Below are 19,489 nucleotides of genomic sequence, written 5' to 3'. Positions count from 1 at the left end.
TTGCATTCAATTTTATTTTTTTCTATGACCCGCACAGCTGCCGATTTTACAGAAGCTTTGGAAGGACCAAAGCAACCAGTAAAATAGCGTGTGATAGCATTGCCAGGGACGCACTGTTGCCCCCTATCTTGCGAGTCAAATACATCACGATGGTTTGCTTATGGTCGCTGTTCCACTGCAAGTTTATTTCCAGAGTACGCAGAGTTGAGTTCAAATTGTTCTTTGCAGCTTCTGTCAGTTTTTCTCCATTTGAAGCCAAGAAGTTTTCAATCTTAAAAAATTGTGGTTGCTGTCTACTAATCAATACTTGCAGAAGTGTTTAGCCATACCTTTTGCTTGTGTTCATTGGTATTGAGCCTGCTGGAAATGCTAGTAAACACGCTACCACTATCACCCCACCTTGAAAGGAGAATATCCACAAATTAAATTAATTAACGCTCGCAGTCACATGTTTCTGTTTTAATTGATTTTTGCTTGGTAAGCAAATAGTAAAACCTACTGCTTATCATAAGATTTTCTAATTTCCAATACGATTTTCTTATGAAAGCGTTATTGCTCACTGTTTGTTCGCGTTGAAGAAGTTGTTGATGATAAAATCAAGTGCAAGGTTGGTTCCCACAGGGTTAGACTGCACCGCAGAGAGAATTGTACGAGCGTGTTCGGACTTGAAAGGAGAGTCTTCTGCAATTGAGTCCCTCAACAGCCTGAATAATTAATAATCTTTATTAAAAAACTTTCACGATGTAGATTATTTGATCACCTTTTAAGTAAGTCTTGGTTATTTGAAGATCCCATGGCATTCAAAATTAAACTGATTTCAGATGAATCATTGGTTCCTTTGTATTTTGTGTAGAGGAAGTTGTATTCGTCATCGCCTCCCATGCGAATTCCAGATTTGTAAACCAAGCTCTTTAAGTCTGGATGAATTCTAAAAAGAAATATAACGAATAATGGCATTTTAACTTTGATCTCGTTTTGCACTTAATTGTAAACAGCAAATAGAATTTAAATAAGATAATTTCTTACGTAGTATTTTCTACGTTTCTCCACTCGTCAAACAGTGCAAATCCATCTTCATTACAAACTTCATCTCCCATTGAGCACAACCAGCTTAAGACCGTAACTTTTTGCAAACGGATAACATGCTCATCTGGCTCGGTATCGTTAAATCCTTTGACGTGTTCATAGAGGTGGCCCATTCTGCTTTTCATGTATCTCTGCAGCACACAAGAGCGTTCCTCATTATATATATTGACAAAAAATAAAAAGATAAAAATCGCAACCTCAAAGAGCAACTTAGTCGAATCTTCTGCGACCATTCTATCCCTAACATAAGATAGCTCATTGAGGGCAGCGTTCCAAGGGGTGAATTCTTTCTCATGAGCGAGATAGTTGGTCGTGTCAAAAGCTGTTTCGTAATCCAATTCTTTGGCTCTTGCTAACACCAGTGAGTCCATCAGCAATTGAGCTCTGTTAATTACGCTGAGTTCATCTAACAAATGCGTCGCATTTATCGCCTCGGATAGCTTTTTCCAGTTTTCCTTATCATAGTTTACTCGGTAGTAACCTTTTTACAATTTTTAATTTGTAGAGTATTCATTTCATCAATTAAACAAAATACTTACCAACTTTGTCGTTGTTGACGAGAAGCCATTTGTCAGCGGCAGGAGAGTTGATCGTGATAGTTTCGTTGTACAGCCAAGTTATGCTGTCGTTTTCTTCTAATTGGTCTTGCACCACCATAGTCAATGGAACCCAGTATACTTCTTTGTGCTCATTATCATTCGGAGTTGAAAAGAAACGTTTCTATGTTGAAAGAAAAATTCGAGTAAAAATATGAATATTTTTTATCCTATTTATCTTAAACCTGGGAAAAACTTATGGTATTTGTTTCATAATCTCTCGTGACTGTGATAAGTGGGTAACCGGCCTGCAAGGCCCAAGTGTCCATGATATCCTTGAACTCCACACTCTCAGGGAGAAGTCCGTCAGGAACGCCTGTACTCAACCCACGCCATAAATCATCCTGATCTGCGTTTCCAAATTTCCTAAATGCATGCGCGCGTTTATAAATAAATAAACTTTGCATTCGCTCTCTATGATACGACTAACATTTCCTGGAGATAAGCATTTATTCCCTTTTTAAAATTTTCCTCTCGCATGAAGTTGAGCATCATCCTAATGACACTGCCACCTTTGCTGTACGAAATGGTATCGAAAATCCTGGAGGCTGCGTCTGGACTATCTACGGTATCGTCCACAAGGGGGTGGGCAGACTCGAGTGCGTCAACCCTAAGAGCCGCATCTACGTCGTCAGTTACGAACTGCTCGTACAGGGACATATTAGTTTCTACCTTTAAAAATGAATTTTTATCATGTCAATTAATCAATCCTTAAACGTGTGAAAATTATTCAAATTACGTGCGATCCTGCATAAGCGGCGAAAAATGTCGCGAACCCCTCATTCAACCAAGTGTTGCTCCACCATTTAGGCGACACCAAATTTCCAAACCACTGATGCGCCAACTCGTGAGCGATAACAGACGCTGTTCCTTGTTTGCTGGACGTTGTTGAAATATTCTCGTCGTAGAGTAGAGCCGTTTCTCTAAAGAATTCGACAAAAATATAGAGCCCCGGCAAATTTATAAGTTAACTCGTCTCAAACCTGTATGTGACTAGTCCCCAGTTTTCCATAGCTCCAGCTGCAAAGTCTGGAATAGCTATCTCATCCATTTTGGGCAGGGCATACAAGTGTCCAGTGAATTCCTCCATAAACCCCACTACTTTGGGTGCCACCAAATTTGCATAACGACCAGCTTGAATGTATTCTGGCCTGGCCCAAACCCTAAACCGTGCGTCAATTGGACTTAGGAGACTTCCAAATTGGGCAACAGTGAAAGCGACCAGATATGGTGACATTCTCACGCTTCTGTCAAAATGCACCCACAGCCATTCCTCCAAACCTGGCTCCGACCTATTTAATTCGTAATAATTTAATTTAACTTTCAGAAAAAAATCTGTTGTTTACACTGCAGTTTCACTGGATTTTTCCATATTAGACAAAACTATCCAAACGGGCTGCCGCGCAATATTCAGTTGAAAAGTCGCTTTCATTGCTGGCTCGTCAAAGCAAGGGAAGGCTCTCCGTGCTGCAGTTGACTCGAATTGGGTTGCAAGCATCCACCTGTTAAATTAAAAATATTTTTACTTGAATAAGTTTTGTATCAATGGAAGAAAAACTTTACTTTTCTTTTCCATCCTCAAAATAGTTGCTTCGATAGAAACCCTCCATTTCATCATTCAAGATTCCTATAAAACTTATGAAAATTTCGTATTCTTCCTCAAGAACTAATTCTTCAGCGAGGAAAATATCCAGAAAGTGTCTGTCGTCAACTCCAGGCTCAGTCTGATTAACTGCAGTGACCTCCACCGTCTCTTGGGATGCTACGTTTGTCACGTTTATCGACTCATTAATGATGGTCATATCGTTGGCGTGCATTCGTATATGGTTCGTCGCTCTGTCCACACGCACTAGAATGCGAACTTGTCCGTCGAATGTGAAGTTCTTGGGAGGCAGGGCATCGTTCATATAAGGAATCAGATGTATAACATAATCCAATGGAATAATATCTTCTGGAAGTTTGTATGCATCGAGTCCCCTTTAAATGAAAACAACAAAAACAATAAACGTGAACTTAACTCATTCCAATGTATTTATTTTCAAAATTTCGTCTGGCCGTATTTCCAAGCAATAATAGCTTTGTGTGGAAATAAGTAAAATACATTTTATTTAATTGATTTTTTTCAGTTAAGTCTAAAAAATAACTCCAATTTTATATCACAAAAGAGTTAGGTTATTATTTTTATACTTACTTAAACTGGCTTGGTTTGTGGTCTGTATTTACAGGCCGTTCCCTCAGCGGAGTGCAGCCGATGTACCCAAAGGTACTCAGCAACAGAAAAATCGTAATCCTCCGCTGAAATAAAAATAATTCATTGAAACTTGCAGCTTTTGGGTAGTATAAAATTCAACTTTAAATAATAAAAGCCTCCTTATAATTCTCTTGATATACCAAGGAAAATTCTTAACTAGATCTCTTTTTTTATGAAATTTCAGCGAAGAAAAACAAAAATTAAAAAGAAAGTGCTTTTTCTGTAAATTTACACCACACACCAAAAGCAACAGAATTTTTCCTCAATTACCTTCACGCTTATTAGATTTTGATTAGCAATTGAAAAAATTAGTTACATAATATATTAGGACTGGAAACTTACCATTCTGATGAGGTTCTCTCAACAACTTGATGTGCAATCAGAGTCACTAAATCTCTGCTCTAAGCCTTCAACTCATCTAATCAGCACACTAGGTTCGATTGCCACTTATATCATGCACTTCAGCTTGTGAAACATTTTTGTGCCATTTCACCCACTTTATTCATAGAAGTAGGTGAATGTTTGCGTCTCAGAAAAGCAAATAATTATTGATGATGAACGTTGCGATGTTATTTGCCTTAAACCTGTTCTTAGCCGCTTATGATATATAGATCAGTTCTTGTAGAATCATATGTTAACACGTAGATTGATTACTTTGCTGTTTGCTGCGATTAACGCTTTTCATTGACTCATTCGCTATACCACGTATTTTAAATCAAATATAATAATTGTGAGATGTTATCGATTTTATTGTTGATTTTAGGCAAATACTTATTAAAAATTGCTTAACTCTTTTAATCCTTTCCACCCAGCCGACCGCAAATATAACACTTCATCTTATAGTCCTCATATCACTTCTTAAAAAAGAACAATTACATTTATATCTTAATCTTTCAAATCCGTTATCAGTAGACAATTTTGCGGAGGGATCTGTGTATAATGAAACGCTTTTAAAAAGCAAGTCTCGAGGTAACATTGTTGTTGGTTTATTTGCTGACCAAATATTTATAATACTTTATTGGAGCAGCATGAGAAATATTTTTCAATGTGACTGAAACTGAAACTTCAGCAACGTTTTTCTTTTTGATCATCGTATTAATTTCAAAATGATCATTTTACAGATAACCTTAGCGGGAACCATGACTATGTTAAAAATTCAGCGTTTTATTGCACCACGATTTATCATTATTTTTTTTTTAATTTTGTTACAAAAGATTATGGTAATATTTTTTATACATTTCGTTTGCTGAAATCGACAATTTTGAGGACACCAGCAGGTTTAAAAAATCAAAAGTCTCCTTCATGTATCATGTCTTCTGCCTTGTAGAGCGAGAAATACTGTGCCGCAGAACAAATGTTCAGCACAGGTTGCATATATTCAAAAAAATTAAACGCACTCTACCACTTCAGCATCGTCATGCTCAATTTTTTGATTGATTTATTGTAGCGACAGCGAGTTGTGACGTTGCCCCCCGCTTAACATGAAATACAACTGCCTGAGTCACCCGTTTATACAGTTCAGATTCAGACACCTCCAAACAATCGACCAGATCATCAGCCCGCGCGGAAAACGGTCTCTTTGTACCACGGATCTTTCCAAATACTAACAGGGTTGTAAAAACCCGCATTAAAAATGCGGGGCAGTGTTAAAACCAATTTTTTTCAATTTTAACCAGTTTCTTGCATGCAATGTTTTTACCTCGGTTTTAAATAATTTCCTAATAATATAGCTTATGAACTTGACTTGAAAATTTGTAGAGATAAATTTTTGGAGAAATTGAGACAGCAAATAGCAATTTAAAAGAAAAAATATGCACAATGGAGGAAATTTTGACCACTTCCGACCGCAAATTTCAGATTTTCATAGGGGGTAAATGAAATAAATTAATTTCTTGCAATTCTTGCGCAAGAAATTGGTAAGTATTCAAATATTGAGTGGTAAAAACAGTGGTGAAAAAAACCAGGCGGTAAGCAAAAAATGCAACCCTGAATGCGAACCATTTTATTTTGAAGTGCAGTGAAAAACTTTGTGCAGTCTTTTTCCTCTATGGAGTTATTATTTAATTTTATGTAGGCCAAAATTCACCTAGGAGCCAAAATTGTCGGAAACCAAGATAAGTAGAGCATCCCATAATATGGAGCTAGAACATGTCAAGCAAAATAAAAAAGTGGAGGCAGTCTAAATCTCATTTCAATAAATTTAAATTTTAATACTCTTCTGCCCATTAACAATATAGATAAATCTAGTGCCGAGGCTGGAAATTAAGAGACCAGGCAGACCCAACCCTGGCACTGTCCCTTTTGGGCCTGCGATTTAAGTATGTGACCAAAATTTAAAAAAATACAATATCTAATGGGATATTTTATTTGAAAGAGGGTAAAAAAGTCTATAAAGTATGGTTCTAACAGTAAGAGCCTGAATTTTATTCACACTTATTATTAACTCCAAACAACAGTCTTCTTGCACACATCCAGTCACTCGAATTGCAGCAGTCTACAACAATTATTTATCATCGTCCAGGCCAAACTTGTTCTTAACCTTCTCCAGTTCCTCCATTTTCTTGTCCACATCCACTCTCTTAAATGCTTTGTTTGCCTGCAAAACAAAAATTTCGATTAAGCTCTTGATGAACAAACATTAAAGCGAAACATTTTTTTTTAAATATTTTGCTATGGTTCTCTCTAAATTTAAATGAATAATTTACCTGATAATACAAAACTACTAGGTATCTGTTGCACACGTTGAACCCAGACAAGTGGTCACATGCGTTTTTAGCATCAAATATGTCTTCATACACAACAAATGCAGTCCCTCTTGTCTCAGGGGTGTTGCCACTGAAAATAAACAAATTTGTTAGTTAAGTTTAAAGTTGATCAAGCAAATTCTGGCGAGGACAAGATGAAGGTACATATGCTTACACTCTGATTTGTCTAATAGCTCCATATTTTCCAAAAATATCGTACATCTCCTCGGCAGTGATTTTGTAAGGGAGGTTCCTGATGTAGAGCACGCGGTTCACCTCAGGCGGAAGCCGGACCTAATGAAGAAAATTAATTAAATAAAATATAAATGACATAAATATGAAAAAAAATGTGTATGAGGATGAGATATTATTCAAAGAGTTAACCAAAACCCAACTGATTGTGAGTGGGTTTCATTTTTGTATCATACAGCTGCTTTTTAAAATGAACATCCTGCACAATTTTTTATTGGAGAAGCTTGGTTTTTTTATAGACACTGCAACTTACATTTGTCCGTTTTTGCATCGCGGCCATCGCCATGGTTGCGGATTTGTGTTAAAATCGGCGAAATTTGATGAAACAGACGCAACACGCACACACGCGTTTGGCAGGAATAATCACAACACAAACAACAAACAATTGAAAAAAGATGCCGTGCACGAAACGCCGCACTAGTACCGTCGACGCATACAGATGGAGTACAAATCGCCTCTGACTGATTGTGAGTGAGCTTGGGTACACGACAAAACCAATCAGCGCTCTGATTGAAAAGCCGCGCCAAAAACTAGATATTAATGAAAATGAAGAAAGAAAAAACTAGTGTAGCTGACCTGAAGTGGTCTAAAATCAACCTAAACACACTGACTATTTTTTATTTACTCTTAATAAATTACACAAGATTTATTTGTTTAATTGCGTTGATTTGCTTCTTAACACTGGCCTTGCTGGTGCCGCCGTATGCTTGGTACTGCTCCACACTTGATTCAAAGCTCCAAACTTTTTGAACGTCTTCGTCAAATTCAACACTATTTAGTTAAGATTTTTATATATTTCACATTATATCTCCTTATCTTTACCATACCATATTTCTTGCAACTCTTTTAGAGAAACGCCACTGATTTCTATCCCTTTTTTCTCGGCTAGTTTGACGACCTCGCCAACCTTGTGGTGGGCTTCTCTAAATGGGACCTGAGAAAAACATATAATATACATACCGGGTTTTGTGTAAATTACGTCTTGTTTGACATACGCCTTTGTGAACTAAATAATAAGCCAAGTCAGTGGCCAGCATGCTCGGCTCGAGTTCATCAACACACTTTTTGCTGTTCACCTAGCAAAAATTCCATTTTTTTATCCGAAATATAATATAATTCGAAAATAAAATTACCCAAAGAGTGTCGATAACTGCAAAGGTCAGTTCAAGTGCCAAATTAAGGTCGTCGTAAGCCTGGAAGAGGATGGACTTGTCCAGCTGCAAGTCCTTATTGTAGGTGGATGGAAGGCCCTTTAGCAACGCCAACATCGACGTACACTATTAAAAGCTCTTGAGAATTTATTTCCGAGCCCCAGTGCGCGTTTTTTACCATTCCCGTCAAGGTGGCTCCTTTGGCCCTAACGAGCTCCACCCCGTCAGGGTTGCTTTTGTGTGGCATCAGACTGCTGCCTGTACTGAGACCAGGACCCATTTGAACGAAGCCGATTGAGCAGTGCAGCAGCAGATCCTCAGCCAGCCGCGAGAGATGCACTCCGGTCAGGGCGCACCAGAAGGTGAACTCCGCTGTAAGGAAACTTCCATGTTGCGAATCTTACACATTTTTGAACCAACACAATATATATATATATGTATTTCTTTGTTAAGAAAAAGAGAGAAATACACAAGCAGGTTAATCGTTCAATTAAATCAAATGATGGCTCTACCCTGCGTGGAAAATTTGCACAAGTTTTCATATCACATAATTTGCTTAAATATGTAACAAAAATTTAAATTTTCGCCATCAGAGGGAGTAAAAAGGTAAAATTAGGAACCGAACATTTGGTATTTTATTTCAGGAGCATGGAATTCAATATTATTTAATTTAACGGCCGCGGTAAGAAATTTGAAACGCACCAACGAAGTCCCTGTCTGCTACGGCGTGCATGCTGTTGTGAGTGATTCCTGTGAAGTTAAGGGCCCTTGCGACCTTTTCCCTGTCTAGCGCCAGTGGCGTACCGGCTAGGGCGCCGCTTCCCAATGGGCACTGGCTCATTGTCCTCTCTGCCAATTGGGCAAGTCGCATCCTGTCGGCGTCCAAAGCCCACGCGTGACTGCAAAATTTGTGTGTTTCACTTGAAAATGTATTGAACTCTAATAGATTCTCATGAATAACAAACAAAACGTTTATTTAATTATTCGCTTTGGTAATAAAAATCGCTAAAACCATAATGACTTCAAATACGAACGATTATTAAGTAGAAAATATATTTTCGATTCTAGTTCTATTTGATCCCTTATAATGTTTCCTTCCTTTTGACTGCGATTCAAACCTGAGCATCCACTGACTCCACCTGACGGGCTGTGCCTTCTGCAAGTGCGTGTACCCTGGCATGAGGACGTCGACCTCTTGCTCAGCTCTATCGGCCATTCGCTAATTTCAAGTAGTAAATCATTGAAACAATCAAAAGGAAAATTTTATACTTTGATTAGGTGGACCAGGTTGTCCGCGAGAGGTTTGCACGCGTCGCTGAGCCAAAGTTTGGTGTCCGTGGCCACCTGGTCGTTGCGGCTGCGGCCTGTGTGCAACTTGCCAGCCACCGGGCCCACCAGCCGCCGCAGCCGCCGCTCCACTGCCGTGTGGATATCCTCATCCGACTCAATCAACTCAAACGTACCTGAGGCACGCTCCACTTCAATCTGATTTTATCAAGCTTAATTAGCATATTTTATGAGGCTATATATATGTTAGATAATTTTCTGGATTGTTTTGTTCAGGGCTTTGGAAATAAATCTTACTTAATACTAGTTAAAAAAATAGAAGATCTACGTAAACAATGCGTTATCATGTTCCTGTTTTGAATTAGGTAACAGTTTGTCAATGTTTTTTCTGTGCGTTAAAATTTCATTGATAAAAATTGAATTTGATATAACTTTCCTGTTCAAGGCCAGATATTAAAAGTTCCGTCTCGTCCTTGGTCAAGATCCCCGCGTCTCTAAGCCCATTGGCATAAGCCACACTCGCCTATTTGTCACATGATAATTAATTTTCCTTCAAATTTAAATTGGAAAATTAGTTCTATGAGAAGTCTCAATACCTCAATATCCTGCTTATGGAGGCGCTGGTCAATGTCGATTGACTTGTTGATCTTCTCCAAGCACTCGTGGACTTTGCCGCTGTCAAAACGACCGCCCCACAGTCTCTGAATTTTTAAAGATCAGGAGAAATGATCGATAATGATTGAAAATTGAAATTCCCACCTCCTCTTTGCCGCTTGCAGGATTTTTGCTGGACATTTTCTTGAATTTTAAAGAGATTCGAGACGCTTGAATTACGGGTACACTATTTTCTCGTTTCTCTCTCTCTATCTCCACTTTTTTGATAAGAATGAAAAGGTTATCTTGGTTCGAGTGTCTGGTTCTGGTTCATACCCAAATAAATATCAAAGAAGCCCTTTTGATAAAAAAAAATCTGTCGTGTTTAATTTTAGACTTAAAACGTAAATTAGGTGTACGTTATCATGTGATTGAAAACGTTTTTCGTTTTTTAATTCATATTCTGTTGTCGATGCACCGCAACAAGTTGCATTGACTTGATTCTAATCATTTTTGCAGCTTGCATTGGCCAGCAAGATTGTCATATTTGTGTGTTGCACGCGCTTTTAATTAAATTTTGATTGAGCAAAATATTAAACATTTAAAAATGTTTTTTACCCGTGAGACATAAGATAGGCCAATATAAAAGGAACAAAGTCTCATTTCCTTCAAAAGCTAACCGTCCCAAAAATGTATGTACGAATAATTATTTAATAAGTTTTTTTTAAATACCCACGTTGAAAATTGTTCCCAGTGTGTCTCATTCATTATTCATTATTAACGTTTGTTTCAAACTATTCTTTCTCTAAATCGTGTTTGATCTCATTGCTTTCCCGATTTCTTCAGTTAATGTCGGCACAGTCGGGGGGGAGTCGCGGTGAGTCATTATCCCTGTTTTAATATTATTTCTCCTCTCGTGCCGCAGAGGCTAGGTTAGCTAGTTTAGGTTCCACGCACAGTCGCACAACTGTTGCTTCCGTTGCTTCGCTCTTCGTGACTCGCGCCCCGCGAGCCCGTGCTTCGATTTGCCAATCACCGAGTGCGCGTCATTCAACTCACAGAGGACGCTTGTTTACAAACAAACGCAAACTCGGTGCTCTTGCAGGCATCGCTATCGTTTCACCTGTGGCCGACTAAATCATTTCTGCGATGACAGACCAGGTTGATGGCTTGGGTAAGGTGTTTCATTATGTATTAGAACTGCATTTAACTATTCTCGATTTATCCACTCACATTGGTTCCCTATTAATCAGCCCAAGTTATTTTACTGCTACGCACGTTCCTTTATATTAAGATAGTTGCACTAAATCCATTCATCGTTTGTTTTAGTTGCTAAATATTTTTTAGTTTGCATTTTAATTTCACAAATAATGACGCATCCCTTTGGCTGTCTTTAAACAAAACCTTCTTTCGAACAGAATTGTGTCACGACGCAAAAGAATGTCGAAAGCTGATGTCATACGCTTTGCAATTATATTGATTTTTCTCTTCTATATTTTATTACCTCGGGTGAGTTTATATAGAATAATTTGTGAAAATGTGCTGGTAGTTTTTTGTGTAAGTAAAATGCGCTATGCCAACGACCACAATTAATTATTCTTGTAGACATCAGCGTTCAATGTTGTTTAAATGCCTTTAGAAATTATATCATTTCTTTCAACATTTCTGAATTTTCATGGAACTAAACAGAAAAATGCTTCTACTAAGAAAATGCATTATTTAGGGTATTCCGGGTATTCCAGAAAAAAAAGAAAGAAGCAAAAACATTTCACTTTATAGAATCACAACACCATTTTTCTGTTTGGCTTGCTTCATTATCGAGTGGGAATAATTTCGCGGAAATGTTTATGATATAAGCTATAGCTGATCTGATGTAGGTTTTTTTTAACAAAACCTTCCTACGGTCTACAGATTTTTTTAAAAAATTGTGCTACATTTAACCACGTAATTCATTATCTAGAAAAGATTAGACAAATTTTCCGTATGATTGCTACAGAAATTCGTTTCTTAAAGTATACAATATATTTCCTACATTACTTTGCTTTGGAAATAATTAAGTTAAATTTTTTCCCTTTTGTTAGAAATCAAGCTGTTTAATTTTCTTAAGCAGGAAAAATACTTCTTGCATCATTGCACCGAAAAAATCAATCATTTTAATCTAGAAGTCAATTTATGAAAGTAAATTCTTTCATGAAGATAATACTGTTTGTTATTTACTAAGGTAGCTGCGTCAATTGAAGCGCAAAGAAAATAAAAATTGTTTTCTTATTTTACATCCTGTGTTGCTTGGCTTGCGCTATTTTTTCGTTGATAGCAAAAGCTAGATTCGATTTTCTAAAATATAGGAAAGACAGTCCCAATAGCGCAATAATTTCTTTATATTAAAATTTAGTGCAGAGCTCGGCACAGTTTTCAAAAAGGGATATAAAAAGCTCGGTTTTAAATTTTAAGCATAGCAACAAAACAAATAAAAAACTTTGTATAGGAGATACATCTCATTAAAAGTATTTCTTTAGTTTTGTTCATTCTTACTAACAACGTTTCTTCAGCCTTAAAGTCCTTAACCCGTTTTTAGCTGTTTTAAGCTGTTTAGTTTTTAAAATTTCAAGTATTCACCAATAATGACATACCAACTATAATTTTTCATGTGCATATTTATATTTAGACAGCGCACTAACTGAAATATTTGAACTTAGTTTATTCTCAAACCGGTGCGTTTGCAGACGCATTCCTGCCCTCGACGGTGTGCGGTTTCCGGCGGCGCGGCGTGGTGCACGTGGTGGACGCCGGGCTGATGCTGCTGGTGTTCCTGGTGCAGGCGAGCGTGCTCAACTACTACATCATCTCGCACTACAGTCAATCGACACTTGCCTACTGGTGGTTTGCCGCCGACTTCATCTGCCTCTTTGTGTTCGCCGGCACCCTGACGGTGGCGTTCAGGTACTTCAGTCGCGCCGCCAACCGAACTCGGCGCAGCACTGACGAATTCTCGCTCTCGCCGGCAAACTTCATCAGCGGCTACTCACCTTCTGACTGGGGCGTGTTGCCGCTTGGTTACATCTCCTGGATCTTCTACGCGGCCATCCTCATCGGCAAGCTCTCCGTCATCTTTAAGTCCGAGCTGCCCGAACAGCTCAGCCCCAACTCCCTGTTCGGACCCCAACTGCTGCAGGTGTGGATTTTACCTGTCAAAAAGATGACTCCCCACTCTAAATTTAGTTTTTCAAGAAATAATAAGCTCGATTGGGTTAGGTTTAACAAGTAAATCTATAAAGATAAAGATACATTTATTTTATCAGGTATTTTTACAGCCTATTCCAATGAGATTACACTCAAAAATTAAAATTGCTTGCAAAATATATGTGTATCTCATGGCAGTCCAAGAATATCTCTTTTTAATTTGAGAATTTTTGTGCCGATATTTTTTTTGTTCCTATTTATATTTTTATTTTGATTTCAAAGCATGTATTTTTCTTTTTAAAGCAGCTTCACCTGTAAGCTAAAAATTCTTTTTTTCTCCCAAGTATTATGCATCTCACAAAATACATGATTTAGGCGACTGAACTGGAAAATATCAAGCTCTACTGTCAAGTGGTCATACACATACATGTCCTCATTATGAAACCCATTCCCAATTTTTTTCAGTCAGCATGTGTCTCCCTTGCTCGGTTTTCAGGTGACGACTGCATTGAGCGCGGTGGTGTTCCTGCTGCTAGCCGAGAGCCACAACTGGGCCAACCACCGTTCTGATCGTTACCAATTTGTGGTGTCGACTTGCGCCCACTCTGGCATGGCCGTGCTGGACACAGTGTCCCTTCTGGCGGTGCTGATGCCGAAGTCGACAGTGCGTGAAACGGAGCCGCCCGAGTTGCTGATGGACCTGATCCTGGGACTGTGTCTGGTCAATTTGCTGCTGCCGGCGCTGGCCCTCTTCCGCCTTGGACTGTCCGAGCCATCAGCCGAGGAGAAGCAGAAGCGGCTTGTGCTGCCATTCAACGTCCTGAACGACGGAGTTCATTTCCTGCTGGTCGACCTCCCTTTCCTCGTCATCAGGTCGTACCTTTGGGCTGGCCACAATCAGCACACGTCGCTCTTCATGATGAAGAACATTCTCGGCATCTTGATAACGGCTCGCAGCCTGCTGCCTGACCTTTACGCGCTCTGCAAGCGTCACAAGGAGAAGGAACGGAAGGTAGACGAGCCTGTCCAGGGTGAAAACCTCCTGGAGCTCAAGAAAATTGAAAATGGCGACCACTGACGGTTTTTACTCAAAGATATTTGCTTCTTTGGTCTCATAATTTTAGGGGTACACCTAAATGTGAAGTCTGCTCTCTAGATTTTGATAATTCTGTATTGCAAGCGTTCAGACCACTCATCACGCGAATCGTTTTTGACATGCGCTCACATGTCCGAAGATTTGTACTTCGCACCCTCTATGGCCTGCTTTTTTTAAGTTACCGCCGCTGATCTGACAATCTTTTTCTCAATTGTAAGGGCGTTAATAATACTCAGAAGTCTGGTGTGTGCATGGAGCTGGTGTCGAATAGTCACAGCTGAAAACGTTCAATTTGATTTTGGCTGCTAAATTTCAATTAACATTGATCCTGATCAATCCAATAAGAAGTTGACGCCGCAAGTAAGATTTGCATTTAATTAAGCGTAATATGTGGGCCCCAGTTGCGGTCCATTTTTATTTCATTTATGTTTGACAAAGTTGCCTTCTTAGTTTGGCTGACCTGCCCATGATCTGTATTATTTATGAACGACTATTTGTATTTATTCACATTAAACAAACATTATATTTGCAAGATTTACATTTAATTTCAATTTTTCATTCCCAAGGTCCGTAAACTCTGTTTAAAAGATCATCAGATTCTAAAGTCTATTTAACATGTTATATTTGAATTTTTCATGGTTTCTTCTATATATACAAATTTTCCAATTAATTGAACATATTCTAACTGCCAAAAGTTGATAATATTTATTACAGTTAGCAATAAATATCTCCAAAATGAATTCAAGTAATATGGCGCAAAATGTCCCATTAATGTTTTTAAAATACTTCAGAAAATAGCAAACCAGGATTTATTGATTGATTAATTTATTTATTAAACGTCAATGGCGTACTACTATACATATAAGCATGGAAAAAATTACAACTTTATATAGGCGGTGGCCATGGAAAGATTCGTAAATTTTTTGTCACAGTCTAATAGGTAATACATGCTAGATAATGTCTAATTACAATATGTACATTTACATTTGTCGCAAGCCTCTAGATGAAAACATTGGTTGGAACAGATTAGAAATCAGGGTTTTGTTATAATCCCATTGTTCTGCTTATTCAAGAAAAATTTTTTCAACACAAAAGCCAATGCGATCAAAACAATAATTGCGAACAACGCAATAAGTAAACCGTTGGTACTATCACCACTATCGTGTGACCCCAAGAACTTCGCAAATGCTTCTTTGAATTCGCTATTCCATTGCATGTTTTTCTCCAAAGTGGTCACGGTGTACTTTATATTGGCTCTGGCAAAATCAGTTAGAGTAGCATTGTGTGACTGCAGGAAGTTAGTGATCTAAAAACAAAAATAAAGATCAATTTCCTAGACTCTAAATTAGATCATATTGCTATACCTTTTGCTTCTGATCATCAGTGTTAAGGGAGCCGACAAGGTTGCGGAAAGCATAACCTCCATTTCCCCACCTAAATAAGAAATCTTTTAGTCTAGGTATTACTGGTATACACATTATAGCGATATCTACATTGAAAATAATAAATTTTGAATAGCTAAAAGTTTGATGATTTTACAAGAAAAATGGTCAAGAATAAAATAAAACAGATTAAACTCACTGTTTCGTTGCATTGAAATAGTTCGTGATTACAAAGTCAAGCGCTAGGTCAGTTCCCACAGGGTTAGCCCGCACCATTTTAAGAATCTTTAGGGCATCCTCAGTTTTGAAGGGAGATGGTTCAGCAATAGAGTCTCGCAACATCCTGAAAGTGAGTTTTGTTCATAAAAGACCTGAGAGAGCTTTGGTAGATCAAACCTGCTGAGAATATCTTTGTCTTTTGAGGCGGCCATCGCAATTAAATACGTGTATTTTGACGCATCAGTAGACTCTTTGTACTTTTTGTACAAGAGGTTGTACTCGTCCTCACCACCCATCCGCATTCCAGTTTTAAAAACAGTGCGTTTAAGGTCTGGATGAATTCTGTGAAAAAATTTCCACGCTTAATATAACTTGAAACATTTCAGCTTTTTTCGAGAAATTTGAATATCACACGGGTATAGCAAATTAAAGTTAATTGATTTCTAACTTACTTCGCGTTGTTGGTTTTCCATTGGTTAAACAGCGCAGAAGCATCTTTGTTGCATGCTTCATAACCCATTTCGCACAGCCATGCAACAACCCTAATTCTCAGCAATCTAAGTGGATGTTCATCACTCTCCGACGCACCAAATCCATTGACGTGCTCGTAAAGATGACTCATTTTGCTCTTCAAGTAATTCTGTCGAAAAATTCATAAATTTAAATATTTGTGCACTTAACGTGATTATCTGAAATGCCTAAACTTGCCTCAAACATTGTCATGAATGACTCATCACCAAACATTCTGTCGTAAATATAATTAAATTCGTCAAGAACGGCATTCCAGGGTGTGAGCTCCGTTTCGTAGTTTAGGTACTTGGTCATGAAGAGAGCGAGTTCGTAGTCCAACTCTTTAGCTTTGGCCAACGCGAACGAATCCATCAACAGCTGAACCCGGTTGTTGACACTGAGGGTGTTGACCAGTTGAGCACCATTTATCGACTCGGACAGCTTCTTCCAGTTCTCTTTGTCGTAGTTGACGCGGTAATAGCCTACAGAAATTTGGTTTCAAGTTTGTTTTAAATGGAAATCAGAATAAGGAGCACACCATTTTTGTCGTTATTGACGAGAATCCATTTATCGGAAGACGGCGAGGCCATGGTGATAGTTTCATTATAAAGCCAGGTAATATTGTTGCTGTGTTCCTTAGGCTCGCCTTGAACCAACTTGGTCAGCGGCACCCAGTAAACTTCATTGTGCTCTTTTTTAACGGGAGCAGATGAGAAGAAACGTTTCTATTTTCAACGAGTAAAAATATTTATGAAGAAAAAAATAACACTTCTCTTTTCTCACCTGCGTGAAGTTAACTGTGTTTTTATCATAGTCTCTTGTGACGGTGACGACGGGGTAGCCAGCCTGCAGAGCCCAGGTGTCCATAATGTCCTTAAATTCAACGTTGTTCGGGAGCAGTCCATTGGGAACGGCTGTGCTTAATCCTCGCCACAAATCATTCTGATCAGCGTTGCTAAACTTCCTAAAAATATTTAAACAATAACTGTATTAATTGCATTTTTTTAGATTATGAACAAACATTTTTTCAATATATGCTCTCAATCCTTTCCAGAAGTTTTCTTCTCCCAAAATGCTGAGCATCATTCGGATAACACTACCACCTTTGCTGTATGAAATGCCATCAAAAATGGCTTTGATTTCGGATGGACTAGCAACTGGCACTACTAGAGGATGAGAATCTTCGAGAGCGTCTGTTCGAAGTGCTCGTGCCAGTGGAGCAGTTAAGAACTGCTCCATGAAAGCCATTTTAGGTTCCACCTTTAAAATAAATTAAAATTTATTGTTCCTTTGAAATAGCTGTCACTTCTCTTACACACGATCCTATGTAATTGGCGAGGAAAGTGGCAAATCCTTCGTTCAACCATAAGTTGCTCCACCACTTGGGCGACACCAAGTTTCCAAACCACTGATGGGCCAACTCGTGTGCAATTACAGACGCGGTGGCCTGCTTGCTGTAGGTTGTTGAATTTTCTTCATTGTAGAGAAGCATTGATTCTCTTTAAAAAAATATATATTCAAATATTTTGAAGGAGCAGTTAAAGCAGTGCATTTCCAGACCTGTAGGTGACCAGTCCCCAGTTCTCCATTGCTCCGTACTCAAAGTCCTGAACGGCGATATGGTCTGATTTGGGTAGATCGTACTTGTGCTGAGTACGATTCTCCATGCATTGCACCACTTTTGGTGCAACCTCTGCTGCGTACTTTCCAGTGTGAATTAGTTCTGGCCTAGCCCAGACTTTAAACCTAGCGTCGATTGGGCTTGTAATGCTTTTGAATTGCGAAACTGCAAAAGCAACGAGATACGATGACATTTTCAAACTTTGCTTGAAGTGAACCCAAGTATATCCTTTCTGTCTTGGTAATGGCCTTTTGTGCAACATTGATAATTTTCAGTTACTTAAAACTTTTGCAACAACTTACTTTCTCAGTTGATCGTTTTGCGGCATGTTAGACAAGACGGTCCAACCCTTCCTCCGAGCGATGCTTACATCAAATGTTGCCTTCAATGCTGGCTCGTCAAAGCAAGGAAATGCCCTTCTCGCTGCAGTTGCTTCGAACTGAGTTACGAGCATCCATCTAAAATATATTTATTATGATTTTTGATTTCTATACACAAATTATCGTCCATGATTTACTTCTGTTTATTGTTTTCCATGTAGCCACTACGATAGAATCCTGCTAGATCGCTATTTAACATCCCTTCAAAGTGAATCTTGATTATGTAGGTATTCTCTTCAAGCTCGTTTTCAAGGAAAATGTCCAAAAATTGCCGATCGTCGTCGGGTTTTGTTTGTTCAACCGAAGTGATATTTTGTTTTTCGCCTGATCTCTCGTTGGTCACAGACACGGTATTGACGTAGATAGTCAAGTTGTGAGCATGCATTCTGATCATGTCTGTGGCTTTGAGTACCTTTATGGTGATACTTATGTCTCCTTCATATGTAAAGGCTTTAGGATGCGGTGCTTCATCCATGTAAGGAATCAATTTGATGCCATAATGGATGGGCTGAATGTTGTCAGGCAATTTATAATAAGCGAGAACGGCACTGCGAAATATATAAATAAAACGAGTGTAACTAAATTAATATGGCCCGTTATAAATGAGGAGAGTGGAATAGAGTTTTTTTAGTGAAGCAACATCAACTGAATCTTTCAAAAAGCTTTTGTTCAGAATTTTGTATATTCTTGCTCTTGTTTTTAACGGATGACGTACATATAATCAATACAACTTAAATGGTTCTATCGCAAATTATTAACCAAGATCTATTAAAATTAATAAATTAATTTGAATGGTCGTCTAATCTAAAATTTGTGGTTTTTTTTTAAGAGTCTTGATTATATCACGTGTATGTTGTATTGATTTCATAATACATATTATCATCAATATATTGAGTTACAATATGATATCTCTTACGTTTGCATTTTTGGTTGTTCCTCATGCTTTTCAGCTTGGGATATGCAACTTGCGCGTCCAAGAGCACACAGCAAAATTAAAATTGCTGTCGTCGACCACTGAAAATAAAAGAACAAAAATATTTTTAATTTAAATCATAAGAAAAAATGAAATGATCATGAAAATGTTTTTTTTCTGATTGAATACGTTTAATGCAGTTGATGGACAGAGAATAGCTCGCGTTT

The 19,489-nt window shown here is 38.3% G+C and overlaps 5 protein-coding genes and 1 long non-coding RNA gene across 6 annotated transcripts; 1 reads left to right on the top strand and 5 right to left on the bottom strand.

Moving 5' to 3' along the window:
* Position 1: 1 nt before the first annotated feature.
* LOC135937553 (aminopeptidase N-like) lies at positions 2 to 4,404 on the bottom strand. Its single transcript, XM_065480708.1, has 15 exons — positions 4,277 to 4,404; positions 3,874 to 3,975; positions 3,246 to 3,659; positions 3,042 to 3,184; positions 2,666 to 3,011; positions 2,422 to 2,605; positions 2,113 to 2,354; positions 1,868 to 2,048; positions 1,626 to 1,806; positions 1,284 to 1,567; positions 1,027 to 1,217; positions 761 to 928; positions 561 to 704; positions 330 to 399; positions 2 to 271 (listed from the first exon to the last, which is right to left on the bottom strand). Coding segments are annotated over exons 1-15 (2,877 nt in total). The 5' UTR covers positions 4,279 to 4,404; the 3' UTR covers positions 2 to 46.
* A 1,924-nt stretch (positions 4,405 to 6,328) lies between these two features.
* On the bottom strand, positions 6,329 to 7,336 carry Sf3b6 (splicing factor 3b subunit 6). Its single transcript, XM_065480850.1, has 4 exons — positions 7,183 to 7,336; positions 6,853 to 6,971; positions 6,639 to 6,768; positions 6,329 to 6,529 (listed from the first exon to the last, which is right to left on the bottom strand). The coding sequence occupies exons 1-4, from the start codon at positions 7,213 to 7,215 to the stop codon at positions 6,437 to 6,439; spliced, it is 375 nt and encodes a 124-aa protein (XP_065336922.1). The 5' UTR covers positions 7,216 to 7,336; the 3' UTR covers positions 6,329 to 6,436.
* Positions 7,337 to 7,495: 159 nt separating this feature from the next.
* Positions 7,496 to 10,263, bottom strand: Argl (Argininosuccinate lyase). The gene is made up of 11 exons (XM_065480849.1): positions 10,127 to 10,263; positions 9,964 to 10,068; positions 9,807 to 9,890; positions 9,350 to 9,568; positions 9,199 to 9,299; positions 8,783 to 8,979; positions 8,259 to 8,452; positions 8,063 to 8,206; positions 7,925 to 8,005; positions 7,757 to 7,863; positions 7,496 to 7,700 (listed from the first exon to the last, which is right to left on the bottom strand). The coding sequence occupies exons 1-11, from the start codon at positions 10,160 to 10,162 to the stop codon at positions 7,565 to 7,567; spliced, it is 1,404 nt and encodes a 467-aa protein (XP_065336921.1). The 5' UTR covers positions 10,163 to 10,263; the 3' UTR covers positions 7,496 to 7,564.
* A 682-nt stretch (positions 10,264 to 10,945) lies between these two features.
* On the top strand, positions 10,946 to 14,773 carry LOC135937663 (uncharacterized). Its single transcript, XM_065480847.1, has 3 exons — positions 10,946 to 11,135; positions 12,685 to 13,133; positions 13,638 to 14,773. Exons 1-3 carry the CDS (start codon positions 11,111 to 11,113, stop codon positions 14,217 to 14,219), a joined length of 1,056 nt encoding a protein of 351 aa, XP_065336919.1. The 5' UTR covers positions 10,946 to 11,110; the 3' UTR covers positions 14,220 to 14,773.
* A 392-nt stretch (positions 14,774 to 15,165) lies between these two features.
* Positions 15,166 to 15,909, bottom strand: LOC135937666 (uncharacterized). The gene is made up of 3 exons (XR_010574505.1): positions 15,819 to 15,909; positions 15,602 to 15,671; positions 15,166 to 15,543 (listed from the first exon to the last, which is right to left on the bottom strand). It is a non-coding gene; the product is annotated as an uncharacterized LOC135937666 (long non-coding RNA).
* A 391-nt stretch (positions 15,910 to 16,300) lies between these two features.
* LOC135937552 (aminopeptidase N-like) lies at positions 16,301 to 18,824 on the bottom strand. Its single transcript, XM_065480706.1, has 8 exons — positions 18,487 to 18,824; positions 18,272 to 18,427; positions 17,894 to 18,217; positions 17,664 to 17,847; positions 17,370 to 17,608; positions 17,132 to 17,312; positions 16,887 to 17,073; positions 16,301 to 16,839 (listed from the first exon to the last, which is right to left on the bottom strand). The coding sequence occupies exons 1-8, from the start codon at positions 18,822 to 18,824 to the stop codon at positions 16,499 to 16,501; spliced, it is 1,950 nt and encodes a 649-aa protein (XP_065336778.1). The 3' UTR covers positions 16,301 to 16,498.
* Between the last annotated feature and the right edge of the window lie 665 nt (positions 18,825 to 19,489).

The sequence above is a fragment of the Cloeon dipterum genome, chromosome 2 (genome assembly GCF_949628265.1).
Source record: "Cloeon dipterum chromosome 2, ieCloDipt1.1, whole genome shotgun sequence".
In the NCBI taxonomy this organism is placed as follows: domain Eukaryota; kingdom Metazoa; phylum Arthropoda; class Insecta; order Ephemeroptera; family Baetidae; genus Cloeon; species Cloeon dipterum.
This window is presented reverse-complemented; position numbering and strand designations above follow the sequence as displayed.